At 41.3% G+C, this 18,169-nt stretch overlaps 1 protein-coding gene across 2 annotated transcripts in view; it reads left to right on the forward strand.

The window, feature by feature from the left end:
- The first annotated feature begins 1,494 nt into the window (after nucleotides 1-1,494).
- Nucleotides 1,495-18,169, forward strand: part of vldlr (very low density lipoprotein receptor) — an 87,172-nt gene continuing 70,497 nt past the window's right edge. For both annotated transcript variants that reach the window (XM_050052281.1, XM_050052282.1), the window contains exons 1-2: nucleotides 1,495-2,001; nucleotides 17,667-17,786. In XM_050052281.1, the coding sequence (XP_049908238.1) occupies nucleotides 1,929-2,001; nucleotides 17,667-17,786 (193 nt within the window). In that variant the 5' untranslated portion in view covers nucleotides 1,495-1,928. The remainder of the gene's footprint in view (nucleotides 2,002-17,666; nucleotides 17,787-18,169) is intronic.

Here is an 18,169-nt window from a genome sequence, read left to right on the forward strand (position 1 = left end):
TAGCCCATCTGCTTCAAGGTTGGACGTGTTGTTGGTTCAGAGATGGTCTTCTGCAGACCTTGGTTGTAACCAGTGGTTATTTGAGTTACTGTTGCCTTTCTATCATCTTGAACCAGTCTGGCCATTCTCCTCTGACCTCTGGCATCAACAAGGCTGGATATTTTATCTTTGTCAGACCATCCAATGTAAACCCTAGAGATGGTTGTGTGTGAAAATCCCAGTAGATCAGCAGTTTCTGACAGACCAGCCCGTCAACAACCACGCCACTTTTAAAGTAATTTAAATCACCTTTCTTCCTCATTCTGATGCTCGGTTTGAACTTCAGCAGGTCATCTTCACCATGTCTACATGCCTACATGTGTTGAGTTGCTGCCACGTGATTGGTTGATTAGCTATTTGTGTTAACGAGCAGTTGAACAGGTGTAAAAATCTTCCTTCTCTGACTTATTTTTTCTTTTTTTTGTACAATAGTCAATATAGCATCTTTAACAAAATAAAATGCTTATTCAATAACTATAAATCAGCAATTGGAATTGGTAAATTAATGATATCTTATTTTCTTTTGTGTTTGTTTATTTGGGTTTTACACACATATAAAGTGATGATTGCTGGGTAATATGTATGTTAATGTTACCCAATGTCAGCTCTCTGATCATGTGAGGAGACGATATGTGCATGATAGTGTGCACCAGGGGACCCTCATAGTAGCATGCACTGGGGCCCATCATAAGTACCTTACACCACTGGCTGGGAATAAAGTCGAAATGTTGAGTACATACGTAGTTGAAAAAACATTTCGAGAATGAAGTTGAAATGTTGAAAGAGATTCAAGATTCAAAAAACTTTAATGTCTGTAACACGGTGATAGAAACTCGTCTTAGGTTAGGGGCTCACAGACAACATAAAAAAATGTTGAGAATAAACTTGACATTTCAAGATCAAGGTCGAACTGTCGAGAATGAGTCAAACCACTTTATGGTTAGCAGTCTGTATTCTTGAAATTGTACTTCAACTTTTATTCTTGACATTTCAACTTCAGTGTTCAAATGCAGGGGAAAAAATCTTACTCTAATTCATTTCATTTTATTCATTTATTTATTCATCTTTGTCTGATGCCTGGCACTAATACTGAATGTTTGACTTTACTCTGGACATCTAGACTTTATTTTTGAAATGTAAAATAAATAAATAAACAAAACTTCCCTCTCTCATTATTTTCCTTGAGTCTTAATACTCTAAATCAGGCTGTAGTGATGGCTAGAATGAAAATCTAGACCTGAAAAAAGTTAATTATTCCCTGCATATGTTTGCCCTGGTAATTCCAAGTGGTCCTGAGTGATTAATAAATTAACAGGAAGCTGATCTACCCGTCTACTTTTTGACAGATAGATAAGGAGAATTGCTTAGTGTCATATTTTTTTATTTCACGCGGGTAGTGAAGGGTTAACAATGCTCCAAGACGTGCTGAAGGTGGAAAAAACCCTCAGCTGTGACACGCTCAGTGTAGCACCACTAACAAACCGGTTACCGGAGCCGCCCGTTACTGTCAACTTTAAGAAATGGATTTCAGCTCGAGAGGAGTGAACGGGAGCCCGAGCGGCCCCCACGGCGCGTGATTGTAGAACGAGATCAAAAGGCGCGTGGTCTGCGCGGCGGCCGCCTCCGTTTTTTATTCTCACTGAGCACAGTCCTGTGCAGCGCGTGCTGCTGATCGGTCGGTTGGCCGCTCCGTCCTGTTTTTTGCTCTTGTGTGTCTCGTGTGTGTGTGTGAGCGCTCGTGTCCTGTTGTCTGCATGTGTGGTTTGCGCGTGAACCGGCGGAATCAAAGACGAAGCAGGCCAGCGCGAGCCAGCGAGGAAGGCAGGCAGGCAGGGCACAGAGGCAGCCCGCGAGCGCTCAGCTAGCAACCGTACGTTACACTGCGAGAGATGGTCACGTCCGCACCGGGGATCCTTCTGCTGCCGATGCTAATATGTCTCCAGCACTGCGTAGACGTCCACGGTAAGTCTCGAGCCCTCTCTGTATATGTATGTGTGTGTTTTTGCTCGCGTGTGTGTGTTGGGAGTCACGGCGCTGGGAAACACGCACCGTGTCCTGGGAGGTTAGCTAACATTACCGAGCTGTACACCTGTCTTAGCTGCTCCTTGAAGGAATGACCGTGTTTTCTACACCTTTGGGCTAATCAACCTCGCGCTTCTTCTTTGCGCGAGAAACCTCCTTTTAAAGCGTCTTTTTGGGGCTTTAACCAGCCATTTTGTGCTTTAAGTGTGCTTTACATTTATTTATAATGAGTGTGTTCGTCTTTAAATTCATTTAGCTTGAGTGTTTAAGCTCTGTATCTCCCTGTGGGAATGAAACGAAGGGGAATAGGGGGGGATGGAGAGGCCCGTGTGGTTTGTGCCGTACAGCAACTGCTTGTCGCCGCTCATTCATGGCCAATTAGCCCTGCGGTCAATTAATTTCACCCCAAAAACGCGCAGCCCCTTTCGCATAAACCCGTGCTTCTGTGGCGTCTACGCCGTGTCCTGATTTCTCTTTCACTCCCACTGTGGGATCCTCTTCTGCCGTCACCACCCCCAGCGAGGTCGGTAATTTATTTATTTATTCCTGAAGTGGGAGCCGACAGAGGGAGAGGCATGACAGGGAGAAGGGAAAGGGGGTTACAGTGGATTGATATGGAGCGATAAGACATCAGCGGGAGGAAGCGGCACCGCAGTCCCGGTAGGGTCGCAGCAGCGCAGGGCATGGAGGGTGAGGAGCGTCCGCGGCCAATTACCGACCCCAGGTGATCCCAACGAGGGTCTAATTACGAGCAGAGTGGCCAGGGTGAAGTTATTACCAACTGGTGGTACTTGTGGAGCACTTTGCATACGTGCTGCAATCAGTGTTAATTTACATTATCCCTTTATCACAAGCAACAGTAAATTGATTCATCTATGACAAGTATAGCCTATAAATTAATGAGAGATTTAATCACACACTACTTTTAATATAGCTTAATTTACTTTTTAAAAGGCTGCTTAAACCCTCTCCAATGTAAAGATTTGCTGACTTCCTCTGCCATATCACTACTAATTTAATGTCCTTTAATTTTTACTTTACCAAGTAACTGATTGACTAATAGTTGCAGCTCTAATTCACGTACTTACACTTTATATACTTTCTTAAATAACATATCAGCTAGCCCTGATCCAGGACTATTTATTGCTCATGAAGAAGACATGGTTTGTATTTACAGTAGATTAAAGAGTCAATTATGGGCGAAGTTAAACTGTGATTTTTAGTTAATTTGCAATCACCTAATGTTATTTCCCTCCTTATGTGTTGCTTAAAAGATGGGCTACAATTCAGTGAGTTTGTTATAACCGCTTCTAATTTTATGGGCAGTTCAGGGACTCAATATGCAAGTTCTCTGAGATACACTGTAGATTTAGAGGACCATGATACGCAGTATGATAGTCTGTGGGTCAGAGCTTGTTGCTGACACTGAAGGTTCCTCTCTGGCCCGAGGTACACCGAATACGCACATAACCCTGGCAGATTTTTGTTAATGCAGTTACTAATCATTTCAGCATGCAGACTAAATTATGAAACAGCTCGGAGAGGCTGAGAGCTGCGTTAGTCTGCTTGTGTCTTGCACAGATTTCAGTCTCTTCAATTCCTATGTACCATGGAAAATGGCCTTTGGATGAAACAATGAATCAAAACTAGTGCTTGTAATGTGCACACGCTCCTCATAGCATACACCCACCACCACCACCACCACCACCTCCTTCTCATTCTCAGCTCCAAACCCAAACACACGCACACACAGACTGAGATTGTGTGAGCCTATTTGAACAAGACGTAACGCAAATTAGATAGCGGCAAGTGCAGCAGCAGCAGCAGCGTGGCTGGCCTGATTAAAATGGATGTATTTTTCTTCCACGGTTACTGTGATACCATGCTAGACCCAGATCCTCAGCTATACGAGGGAGGGGGGCTGTGTGGGGGTGCGCTTGGTTCTTGAAGTGGGCGGAGTGGTGGACAGAGGGAGGAGGAGGAGGAGTATACTGCAACCATTGCTGTTACTGGGGAAAATTGCATTACCGTGACCTCCAGTGTGACAGCGTTTATAAAGCGTACAATGATCTACTATTTTGGGTGGTAGACGGTTCATTGCAGCTCCACGCCTGTTGAATCTATGGTTTTCAAACCCAAAGGGAGTACCGGCGGTTGAATAATCATCATATGGAGTACGCCTTCAGTTAATAGCTGTATCAAGATAATTGGCTCTTTAAGTTAATATAGACCTTTGATTAACACATTTGAATGCATTACGGTGGCTTAAACATTAAAGATGGTGTTCTAGGGTCACTGTGAGGTAAAAGAAAATCTGGTTCTAAGGATTGTTGAAAATAATTTGAGAGAAAAATGTAGTTTGGAGGAAAAAAATTGTAAGAAAAAAGCTGTAATATTTTGAGTAAGTCTGACCTAATTTTGACTTGCTGTCTGACCCACTGCATGCATACCCAGGGCATTAAAGAAAACCAAAAAACGTGGCTCTTTTCTGTTTGTTCCTGCGTTCACCACATAATTTTTTGTGTTCGTTTTATTAAGTTTGGAGGAAATATAGCTGCCTCTTAATCTCCAAAATCCTTAGTTATGTGTTGATAGACATCATGAACCAGTCTTGTGGCAATTTATGCAAAACGACAACAAAAGAAGCAGTGACATTTTTCATGCGTTTGCAAGACAAAGTGGTGAAAGCTTGCTCAATTCTTATTATGTGATAGCAGTGTACAGTTTGCAGAGTTCAGACTTTAAATGTCAGCCAAAAATTGAGTCTGACACTGCAGGGAAGAAGAGAATACTCTTGTACAGGTTTATATACTTCAGGTTACTATTGAAGTCTGTTATTGTGCTGACTGGATCAAAGTGCAGGGTGTGCAGTTTTCCAGACAGCAAGTCAATGGGTTTCTGTGGAGTCACTAAATAGAAACACAAGAGAATACACCCTTAAAGAAACAAAACACAAGAATATATCATTCTCTGCAACTTGGGTTCTTGGCAAGGGTGGCTCTGCATGTTGAAACCTGTCTGCTACATTGCACCTGTACTTAACACTACAGTGAACCATTTTGCAAACCATGCTGCTGCTTTTAGATTGCTCGATGTATATTTCAGTATGGGTGTCCCCTGTGAGGTTGGTTAGCAGTGGTGGTAAGTGCTTTAAGAGTGCCAAAGTTACATTAATATCATTAGGTAATGCCGAGCAGTCTTGAATTAGTCTGCACTTACCTCCATTACCACTCAACAGTTATGTAACTTTGGCAAAAAAAAAAAAAAAATCATGCAGAATTGATGATTAATGTTATGAGTTACAGTGCATAATCAACTTTTCAGAAACTAGGGCTGCCCCTGACTAAGAATTTTCCTCGTCAACCAATAGCTGTCATTTGGGGGTCTTAAGTTGACTAGTCGCCCACATGTTTACGATATTATTTTAATCATTAAATTATGTATTTTGGGTGGGGCAACACAGTGGTTTGAGTTGAAGGTGTGAGAAAGAATAGTATCAGTAACATTGTTAACACTGTGCTACATTACAGAGAAATACAAAACCGTACTAATGAACCTTCATTAATATAGGGCTATATTTTATCTACAAGTGCACGTCACACACTGAGCGAGCCGCCTGTTAATGACGCTGTGGGCTAATGGGCATGCAGCTACTTCCATGTTTAAGATGATACGTCATGTTTGTAGTCGACCAATGAAGATGAGTTTACATATCACCTTGGGTTCGTCCTTCACCTTCTCAAAATGATGCCACACTTTGGATTTCCTGCCCGACATGTTATTAACTAGCCTGTGGAATAACCGCAGGTACCAGCCCTGGAAATTAACCTGACTCCTGTCTGACTGCTGAGCGTGGTCACTTCTGTGTCTGTCCTTTCAAATTAAATTCCCACATGGTCCAGTCATATAGGTTTTGATTTATTTTTGACAAGGCGCAGCTCCTAATAGAGTTTCACATTTGTTTGGTTGTCTGCGACTAAGCGACCAATGAAATCTTGCCGACTAATGACCTTTCTGGTCGATTATTAGGGGGCAGCCCTCCCACAAACTGCTCACTTTTTTTTTTTTTTTATTGAAATGTCAGAAAAATATTTTCAAAATCAACAACTATACAGCATACTGTACATTCAAGTGTTGGAAGATATCAGTCGTAGACATGTCTGCCTTCTTTTGAATGTAATGCAAGTGCAAGGATGGCATGTAGTGCAAGGATGGCACTCAGCTTGTGGTCCTCCAAAGCACAGAAATCTTAACCCAGTTTCTCAAGACAGTCCACAGACCTTGTTGTGAGCAGTTCATGTAGCAGCTTTTTTTTTTCCTACTGAAATGCACTGGCCAACCACTACGCCACACAGAAGGAAGTGTGCATCTATTCATGGACGAGAGGCTCATGTTTGTCATAGTGCGAGATGTAATGTTAATGGTGTCCTCCGCTGTACGTTGAGTTAGTAGTGGATGCATGTTTCCGTATGTGCTGTGGTACGTTTTGAATGCATTTTTTCCCTCTTTGATTACCACAAGCTAACTGCCATCATATTGGAGAGAAGGCAGACAGCTCTACAGCCGATATCTCCAACACTCAGCAGCTCACACCAAAATAACCCAGATTGATAAATAGCACAACAGGAAGAGGAAAATTTGTATTTTCGATTAAGGGGTGAACTGTCTCTTTAACCTCGCAAACAAACTGAACTTTTAAATCTCAGTAATTAAACACAGAGTTCAGGGAACTACAGCAGGTGATCATACCTATGTGAAATACATTCCCTTTTCTAGTGTTTATTATTTGATATTCAGAATCCCTCAGTGTCCTGCTGTTTTGAAGAGGAGTTGTAACAGTGACTCACTTCAGGCCTCCAACAGTTTGCAGTTTGAGGTCAAAATTTCCCATGTTTGCCATTTTGATAAACGAATAACCAGATTTTAAAAATGAAAACTTTTAAGTATCCATGTACTTCAGGTATTGACAGATGGCGTTGAATCAGGTTAGACCTTTTGCTTACTCATTCTTTGGTCAGAAACTTGGCAAATTTTAGATTGAATGTCAAACCTCTTGTACGGCTGCTCATGTTGAGACATTTAATATTCAAGAATTGGCTTTTTTAGTTAAATGAAAAATGATTTATTAACAAATCAATTCTCAAAGTATAGCTCATTGGTCTCTAAACACTGGTGTCACATGAGCACAGTTTTATAGTTTTCCTTGTGAATTAGAAAAGCAAACACAGGCAGGCATTGGTGGATGGGCTCTGCAAAATTAATTGCTGAGAAGCTGACTGATATTTGTTTAATATGAAAGCACTGGTGCACCTTTACGATACCTCTGTAGTCCACATGGTGATTTGTTTTTGATCAACACAGGGCTAAGCAGTCACTGGGCACCCGAGGCTCTCTTTATATGATCATTTTCACTCTTGCTCAGTCAGCATTAAATGTACGTCAGCAGTAAGCAGTAGGTCAGGCTGATGCGATGAGTCAGGACTTTACTGTTGATGTGGACTGTTTCCCTCATGTAACAGCTCAGTGGATGACTGGTGTGTGTACTCCTGGCTTTTCTAATATTTTTTGTGCTTTTGCAGCACAACTGGAGTGAGTGGTTTAAAAGTAAATTCTGCAGAAGGTCACACCAATGTGAATAATTTCATTATGAAATTATGTGTAATTTGTGGAATACCGGTTAATTATGGAGTGATAATGTTTTTATGCATGCTGTTGAATTACTGTGGCAGAAATGGTGTAGAGATTAAATGTGTTAAGTTTGGGAAATCTGATTCTCCACTAGACGTACAGGGCCATGATGGCATTTCAGCTTTGCATGCTTTTCCCCCAAGATGCATATATTTTTTAACTTTTGTTAAGTTTGTGTTGTCAGAGTAGCTGGGTTGACATTGGCAACATGATAAAGAAGTTGAAGAGGACCTTTCTGTCACGGCACATGTAATAGGTTACATACATGACAAAGTTTACATTAGCGAAGCTGTTATTATTGACATTTTGAGAGAGGTGTTAATTCAGTATTGCATCTCTTTCATACTGTATTTTGGACCAATACAACTTGTGCTATGTAGGAGAGAACTGCTGTCCTTCCACTTCATCTTCATCTCTCTGATCAATCTCTGCTGTCCATCAGAAACTTGTTGAAGAAACCAAAAGAGTAAAGACGCGTGTATGCATCTGCTCGTTTTGCTCACTTTCTGTTTACACAAAACTGACATGTTGAATAAGTACATAATTTAACAAAAGACAATTACAAACAGCAGTGATACTAGGGTATTTCTGGAATAAAATAAAGGAAAATGGATTAGAAACTGAAACTATTTCAGCAGATTGCGAACTAGCCGTCGAGCTGCCCCACAGGGTGGAGTGGCTCCAACACAGCGTTCTCAGGCACAGAAATTTGGCGCTGATTGATTTAACTTGAATCGGCACTCGGTAGTACTTACGTAATTCGCTCAGTACCCTTAAAAGTAAGACGTTTGGTACCCAACAAAATCCATTAGAGTGGTGGTTCTCAACCATGGATCTGGGGACTCCCGTAGATTCTTGAGGGAGTTCCAAAGGATCCCTAAAAATGGGCAATAGTTTATTTTCACTATTTAATTTACCATAGTAGTGAGCCCAATGTGAGTAAGACTCACAAGAGTGACTATTCTGATCATAGGTCTCACCTAGCCCACACTTACCTCAACTGTAGCTGACAACTATAGAATTCTGGTCTTCATTAAATCTAACAACCAAAATCTTTTCAGATGGAGGTCCCTGAAGTGAAATCAATCAAATGGGCGTCTGTGGCCTTATGTGTATCAATTTAGGAGTCCTTGAAATGGAAAAAGGATGAGAGCTACTCCATTAGGAGACAGATCAGGACCAGATGAGATTGACACTAAAATATCTTCCTTGCAGATTTGCACAATATAACCAACTAAACATAACGATACACTTTGTTCCTGGCTTGATTGCATCTGGTGGATTAATATTTTTGTTGGTTCATTTCTGAGGACCGGCACAACCAGTGGCTAGCCATCATGCACAAGTGAGCAGTTAAAGCAGGTATATCTGAGACTTAAATAATCAGTCACTTTCAAGACTTGATAAGCAGATTAGATGTTTAAAAGGGACTCCAGCTAAATGTTGACACACCTGCACACAGCTACCAGAGTAGACACAACTAAAAATGACGGGCATACTTTGTCAGAATTTGATCGATAAGCTTATAATGTCTGATTTTTGTTCTATGTATTCTGGGGTTTTGTAGAATAAAGTATTTCCCTTTATTTTCCAGGTTTTACAGAATTGAATGTAGATTGTGTTTGTAGATCATTGAGCTGGTTCCCAGTGTTTCTGGCACCATGGCAAAATTTTAAGCCTCAAAATTACAAGCCCTATCTAATTTTTAAATTGGCCCAGTGTGTGTTGAAAGTCTACATTGCCTTACAATCTGAAGACAGTGTTGGACAAGGCCCAACTTATTAACAGTAGGATACAATGATCAAAAGCTTGTAAACTCTACCTCCACCTCATTTTAATTATTGTAACATTTTTGGTTGGCAGTGTTTTTTTTAAACATTTCAATGAATTCCCAGAGGGCCACTGAGCTCAGCCCACTGCATGCATGGCAGTGAGCCTCTCAAAGCACTTTATGTAATGAGTTTCATCTTTTTCATGGAAAACCGGAGAAAAAAGTTTTGTTATTCTTTGCCTTCAGGGTCCAAAATTAGCACTGGACATTTGCCAAATGTGAGTAAAAATATATGTCAGCAAATTTTAAAAAAATGAGGTCAGCTGCTGTTTGGCTGGTTGCGAAAAAAAGCCTGCTTCACGCCAAACTCATCACTACGACAAAGACGTTGGCCATGTTTTCATTTTGCATGGACTCTGCATGCTGTGTGTATCCTAAATTTTGTGCTGGTGCTTCTGAAATTTTCAGCAGGGAGCACCAGTGCAGCTAGTGGGAAAGGTTGCACTGTCTGGAGCTCTGGTCAACTTGTCATGACATCAGAAAACAGCCCTGTTTCAGCTTTGTGACTATGCTTTTTCTTACTGATCCATGAGGGGTTTTAAATGGTTTATTTAGCCCAATAAGTAGGAGAGATTTGTCAAAGAAGGAAACTCCTCATACTTCAGTTTATCAGACATTCAAAATCAACACATTTGGAGATGCATAGTTTTTGCTGGACAGGAAGGGGATGAAGACTAATCTGAAAAGTAACAAACAATGTCCGACAAAAGTAATGGAGTAAAAAGAGCAATATTTCCTTCTGGTATGTTTTGGAGTAGAAGTATAAAGTAGCATAGAAATAAGTGAAGTGAAATAGTGAAGTACCTCACATTTGTACTTTAGTATAGGTTCTGGAAACAGTCCACCTCTGCAAACAGGACCTACAGTACTTGTTTGTTTGTGTTCACTTTTATTTTATGGTCAGTTTAAAAATATTTTGGCTAGGAATGTTTTTCAGTTTACCAGCCATTGACGGATGGACCAAACAGCTGACTCTTGACTCATTTGTCCATTTCCTCTTTTCCCAGGAAATGTCTTGGTCATGGTCCAATGTTTTGTTTTGTTGTTTTTTTCTCGGCTCATGCACAAAACATCTTGACATCAGTACAGTTAAGAAGGAGATCTTGTAATGGGAGAAATCTGTATTTTGAGCGTAGTTTGTAGCCAGGCTATTCTTATCAGTAGAATATATCTGCTAACAGTAACAGAAAGTGTTTCGTGTAGTGTCAGTTGCTTTGTGCCCCTGTCTCAAAAATGTGTTTAGCATTAGGCAGTACCCAAGTCCAAGTGCCCATGTCCATGTGTAACCACTATTGCTGTGTGGATGTTGCGACTGGCTCACGGGCCACAACAGAGGCACATGGGAGAAGCGTACCTTCAGTTTGCCTTTCTGGCAGAAGTCTTTTCATTCTTACACAAACCATCGCCTTTTTCCTAAACCTAACCAAGAATGGGTTTTCTGGAGGAAAAACCCAAAGGCAAACTTCCTCCAACAGCACAACCAAGGAATTAGATCCACACCAAATTTAGCAATAACAAACTTATTAAAGTAATTTACGAGGGTAATTACAATGAGGTGTGAGAGTGCATGAATGCAGTGACTAATGTGAGGCGCATGTTGTCGGTGTAAAGTGAAAGAAGGAAATGCCATCAGAGCTTGGCAAGGGTTGAAGGGACCAACACACTGGCATCTGGGCAGGCAGGCTTAAATAGCTCACTCACTGGTCAGGTGTTCCCAGATTATGCCATGGCGCCTCAGCTGCACCCAGCCAAGGCCTTGTAAGACACACACACTGCACAGGACGAAGGCAGCAGGGCTCTGGGGCTGTCACAGCAGACAAGAGGTTTTAAAAATACTGTCCAAAAACTGATGTCATACTTTGGTAGAAAGGAATTTCAGGGAAGCAAAACTAGTTTACAAGATATTGCATTATACTTGCAGAAAAATGAGGAAGAATGGGAACTTCCATGCCCTGTTTGACTCTGTATTTAAACTTGTGTGGCCCTGTAATTCCCTGTGTGGCTCTCTTTGCCCTAACGTCATGGTCTTTGGTAATGGCTTAATGTTTTGTTTGGTTGAAAACAGGCTCTTATATTGTTGCAATTATTTCCAAACCCTCTCATTGTATATCGTAAAGGCTCCACTGACATGTTGCCCATTTTAAAGGAGCAGTGTGTAAGATACAGGGAGATGTTTGGTGGGCATTGTTGATGGGGCTTTACTGGGACTGGAATTATCCAAGTGATTGAAACTGGTAGAAAGACGATACAAATCAGTGTGTCTTCAATTCTGTTTGGCACGTTGCAGATGGGCCATTCACCCAGTGCGTAGACCTTTTAAATATTCATTGCATATGTTCTGTTTGTGTGTGTGCAGTAGGACTCAAATGTTCAAGCAACCAGTCGTCTATATCATGCAGTTTAAAGTTGACAAGACTTTTGAAATGATTGGGTTAAGCTGAACATTATATCATATGATGAGGCCAGTTCAGACTTATCAAGTATGAGGAAACTTTGAGCTTTGTCTTCTCGTATCCAAGAACAGAATTTCCTTGTAGGCTTTTCAACATTTGTTCAGGAAAAAAGATAAGCTGTTAGAAGATGGCACCCCGAGCAGCTGTCTTTATTTTATATTCTGGCATTTGTTGAATATGTTGGAATAATGAAGACCGGAATTTGTTGAAGTTCTAGTTCAGTAGGCAGTCAGCCATCCTTAGCGTCAGCACTGTCGGCTATTGATGAAAGCTATCTCATTGGTTAGAAGATAACACAGTGAGCTATATGAACTTTTTTTTTTTACTGAGGAGGAAGGTTTTCCTGAGCTGTAGAGGTACTCGGAGAAATGTTTTGTGTCCGTTGAAAGGAAATAATCTTCAACAATGTATGCAAAACAACAACAAAAGGATTCTGGTAGTTCAGACTTTAAATGTCAGCTAAAATTTGAGCCTGACACTGCAGGAAAGAGAATACTCTTGTACAGGTTTATATACCTCAGGTTACTATTGAAGTCTGTTATTGTGCTGATTGGATCAAAGTGCAGGGTGTGCAGTTTTCCAGACAGCAAGTCAATGGGTTTCTGTGGAGACACTAAATAGTAACACCAGAGAGTACTCCCTTAAAGAAGCAAAACACAAGAAAACATCATCCTCTGCATATTGGGCTCTTGGTTACGGTGGCTTTGCATGCTGCACCCCCTTTACTGCATCTCACATTAATGCTATACTATAAAGAACCATTTTGCAAACCGTCTTGCTGTTTTAGATTTTTAGATGTGTGTTTTAGTACAGGGTGTCCCCCATGAGAATGGCTAGCGTAGGTGGTAAGCACTCTCAAAGGGGCAGTGTTACATTAGCATGTTAGGTAATGCTGAACATTCTTGAATCAGTCACTTAATCTGCATTACCACTCAACAATAATGTAACTCTGGCAGAAATTCATGCAGAATAGATTACAGTGTCTCCCACACAGAGATTTTACATGGGCAGGACGCCCAGGTATATTACTGAATTTTTTAAAGTTTATTTGGGGGACCCATTTTAGTGTAGTTTGTTTGTTTAACTGTCCAAGAGTACAACAACATCTGTGATTCATTAACTATGCAGAGCTCACACTGGACACATAAGTGCTGCAAAGTGCCCTGATTTTCCGTGGACTGCCCGCTTCCTTTAGGCGTCCATGTTTGCCAGTTTTGCTGTTCAAACTGGGCGCAGTGCAGGGCTCCCTGGACAGATCACGATTTGCAGTGTGATTAGAAAAGAGCATGTTGATGTCTAAGAAGTTGATAGAAACATTGTGTTAAAGGTCACACAGATTTCTCATCTGTCACATGTAGTAGACTATTTTTGTGCCTGCCGCCGTTGTGACACAGATTCTGTTTCCCCGTTTCTGTCCTCCTACCTGAACCAAATCTGATCCAAACCTTGCCCAATCCCTAACCATGGAGGTGCGGCACTATGGGATACATCATTTTACCAGGAGGGAAACACTATTTGACATGGGGAACAGACTATGACACAACACTGGTCCTCCCTGTCGGCTACCACCACAAGCATCTTTCAGACCAGTGGGAAGCGCCGCTCTCCCTGTCATCCGTCTGTATGTCAGTGGTTATTTGTTTGGGTTGTGCTCATTTTGTTCTGATTAAAATGCAGGTAGGTGCGCTATGAGCCATTATGCTTTCATCGTGGCGATTGAAATGGTAATGTGGATGAAAGGTCAGTGTTCTCTCTATTCTTGTGACATGACTGTGGTGCAAGTACAGCTGGTGTAGTCTTGGTTGAATGGAGGTCTGCAGGCTGTTGGCACTGTTGGCTGTGTATTTACCTCCTCCCGCGTAGTGACGTTGGTAGACTTGGGTAAGGCCTACCAACCAATGCTCCAAATTAATCTTATAAGATCGATTCTCTTTGACTGGAGGTTCCTAACTGGCTATATAGTGTGCAGAACCATAGATGTTATAATGTGGGCACAATTTTATGCATGCAGGTCTTCAGTTGTGTGTTGCTGCTTCAGTTAAAGGCCTGAAGCTCCTCAGGTTCATATCAAATCAAAAGGGAATGTTTCTCTCCCTTAAGGAGCTGCTGACCCACTTTAAACAGTTGGCTTCATAATGGCGTTTCAGTGACTCAATGCAGTTTTTTGAGGCTTTTTCCATCCTGACAAGAATGGTGTAAATACCTGCAATTCTTCCTTTCGTTTGTTTTTTTAATTGTCTTCTATTTTGGCAAACTAAAAGTTTTTACATGGAAACTTGTGACCTTTTTGTAAGAAAAGTAGTTGACCTCAGTGGCACAGTGACTCGGCTGCATCTGTGACCTCTCCTGGGTTTTTATTATCACTCTGTGCTCCATTTACCCACCTGGGCAGACACAGTCCAGACTAAAGTGAGCGTCAAGGTCAGACAGTGTTATTTTAGGAACTGGAGTCATTACTACCTACAGTGGGACAGACTGCACATGGCACTGCAAAAACACTACTTTGCAGTCGAGTTTTTCTTGATGAAGGGGAATTAAATGTTGGGGACGGTTTTGTTTCTACTGTAATTTCAGTATTCACCAAACTGAGAATCAAGTGCTGTTTGACTTAAGAAGACGGCTCATTCCAAAATCAAACAGCATATTTTTCCTCTTACCTGTAGTGCTGTTTATCAGTCTAGGTTGCTTTGGTGTGAGTTGCTGAGTGTTGGAGATATCGGCTTTGGAGATGTCTGCCTTCTCTTGAATATAATTGAACTAGATGGCACTCAATGGTGCTTTAAGTGCGAAAAAAGAAATCATCATCTGGTTATTCAAGTTAATTCACAGACCTTGTTATGAGCACTTTCATGCAGGAGCTATTTTCGTTCCACCAAACTACACCCAACAACTGTATCATGGCTCAGAAGGAAGCGTGCATCTACTTATGGACAAAAGGATCGTGCATGTAACAGCGCAAGATTTAGGGCCTGTTTATACGGTTCCGTATATTTCTGAAAACGGGTATTTATCTTTGCGTTTGCACCTATCATTTACACGTAACCAGCGTTTTTCTCAACGAAAACAGATTTTCAAAAACGGCTTCCAAAGTGAAAGTTTTTGAAAAAATATTCGTTTCTATGGAGACGTATAAACAGGATAGACAGAGATTTTGGAAACGATGACGTTGCAACCCAGTTAGGCGCCGGGTAACCACAACAATGGCAGATATATGCCGGGTTGGTTACGTTTTGTTAGCACTTTTGGGACTACTTACGAGCTTACAAATGAACTTACAACATCACCGCTACATCGGCGCACAAAGATGTCTGCTGTGCCCAATATTAGTAAGTGGATAGCAGCTAACTATGCTACATAAGGTTAAAATGTTGTTTATCATTGTTTTTATCACTAGCGCCAAGAGGAAAACAAATCACTGTGCATATGCAGAATGTTCTTCTATGGTGTTTGACATATGGCGCATCGCCACCTACTGGCCTGGCATGCTAATTGCAGCAGGGATATCGTTTTCAAAACTGATCGTGTAATCCCGGAATTTTTTTTATACGGGATAAATAAAAATCCATTTTTATTTGTATCGGTATCCGTGTAAACAAGGCCTTAAATGCTAATGGCATCCTCCTTGAGCTGTAACGTAAGCTAGCTCAGTGGTGCTCGGTGAGCTAGCAGTAGCTTTTGCACAGTGAATCACAAAATACAGGAACTGATAAACTCTTACAGAATTAAACTGTATCAACACACACTAAAGATAGCTCTGGAAGTTTCCTACCTGTCACAACACAAGTGCATATGAATCACAAGCGTGCTCTGTCACTGCTAAAGCTGCATATTCCTCTCAAATTCCTTTTTTTTTTGGACACTGTAGCTAAACTTATTTAATATCCACTGTCTGTAAGCTGCTCACCCTTGAAAAATATTTGAGATTGTGAGATTGCATGCCATATTTGAGATTGGATTAAAAATTATCAATGCATCTCTCCAAATTGGCAGTGCAATATTCATATGTTAAATCCCAGATGGTCTCATCTAAGCTGGTGTTGGCCTCTCAACAAACTATCTGCCTCCTTGACCCTCTCCAGGTAACCATTTTAAAGAGCTTTTGCCATCTGTGGGATCAACAATGCTAAATATGATCAATTTATCACCTACAACCACTCTGTCTCCACTAGCTTCATAACTGCATGGTGTAACCTGTACTAAAGAAACCACACTTTGATCAGAGTCTCTGAATGATTATAAAGAAGTCCCTAACCTTCCATTTTATTCACAAGAGGCCAAATTTTAAAGCTACCTTTTTGAATCATTTCAGTCTCCTTTCAAGGCCTGTCACTCCCCTGAAACGGCACTTATAATGGTAAATGATCTTCTGCTTACCGTGGACTCAGTTTCCACCTCTGTGCTTCTATTACTGGATCTCAGCGCGGGTTTTGACACCATAGTTCACTGTGTACTCCTACACGGACTGGAAAATCAATTCCTCGTCTCGGGCCTATTGTAAGAAACACTAAGAAGAGTCAATATTAGATAGCTATTGATTGATGACTACTCAATCTGCCAAACACTTAGCTGATTAATCAGCCAACTGTTTGGCCTATTACAGCAGAAAATGGTGAAAACTGTCCATTCAAAGATTCAAGGGCCCAATAGGACATCCTCAAATGTCTTGTCTAAACAATAGTTCAGAACCAAGAGATTCAGTTAAGTCATTAAGGCAACTGCAGGGAAGCAGGAAAGCTTTGCATTTCAGAGGCCGGTGCAAATATTTGGCATGCTTCCTTGAAAATAACTTCAAATGTGTAATCGATTCTCCAAACTGTTGCTGATATGAGATTCTGTTGATCAACTTATAGATGAATGGACTAAGGGTTTCTGCTCTACATCCATTTGTCAGTGTGTAGATGACTCCTCAGAGGAGCCACGCTTTTATTTTTCTTCCCACTCATGACCTACATATTGTTGATCTACTGTACCACGCTGATTAGATCTGCTGGTTTATTTCTTTCCTGCTTAGTACCATTTCACCACATTAAAAGTCAGATGTGGTTTTACGTGGATTTGAAAAATGAAAAAAAAAATTCCTGCTAGGTTCTTTTTTTCTTTTCCTCTCAGTGTACATCTGATGTCCTTCAGAGGACAGCTGAACAGATGTTACCCAGGAGACATTTTCAGGACACTGAGGTTTAGTCCTCCACTAAAATATTGATGTCACTTCACATTCAGTTGCAAATGCAAACACAGTGATGTGAGCTCCGACATCAGTGATGTGTGTTTCTAAGTGCTTGAACAAAATACTATCCAAGGAAGGTTTTTCTCTCCTGTCCTCTAGGTTTATAGAGCCGTATGGATGACACTGTGTCAGATCAACAGCCAGCAATTCTCAAATATTGTGGCAAAGGTGTAGCTGTAAAAATGTAAAGCATGTTGGTAAAGAACTTCTGTGTATCTCTAAAGAGGCTCAGCAGTGGCTGAGATCTGCTCTGAGTGCCAGGTACTTCTGTAGAAAATAACAATTTGTTATGAAATTAAAGCACTGCAGGGAGTCTTGCTAGGACTGAATAAAAAGCAAATTAAATAAGTGACTGTAATCACTTCAGGTTTCCACAAACTCCCTGTGTGTCTCTCTTCCTCTGTAGGTACAAAGACAGAATGTGAGGCCAACCAGTTTCAGTGTGGAAACGGTCGCTGCATCCCCTCCGTCTGGCAGTGTGACGGAGATGAGGACTGCACCGACGGCAGCGACGAGAACTCCTGTGGTGAGTTGCTAAACACACACTGCTGTCACACACCACACACACACACACACACACACACACACTCACACACACACACACTCTGTGAGCAGAGTACTGCATCACTGAGAACAGTGAACACACATGCATGTACACAAATAATAGAAAACAAACAAGATTAACAGATGACTGCAAGGGAATGTGTTTGTGTTGCATTAAAGGGATAGTTTAGATATTTAGAAGTAGGGATGCACCGAATATTCGGTAACCGAATATATTCGGCCGAATATTGCAAAAAAACACACATTCGGTATTCGGTGGAATAAGTTAAAAGCAAGGCCGAATAATAGCGGCGTTTTGATAACGCAATCAAACAGCGTGCCGTGACGGGCGGAATAAAATGTCGG

Source organism: Epinephelus moara, chromosome 9, assembly GCF_006386435.1.
Source record: "Epinephelus moara isolate mb chromosome 9, YSFRI_EMoa_1.0, whole genome shotgun sequence".
NCBI classification, from domain to species: Eukaryota; Metazoa; Chordata; class Actinopteri; order Perciformes; family Serranidae; genus Epinephelus; species Epinephelus moara.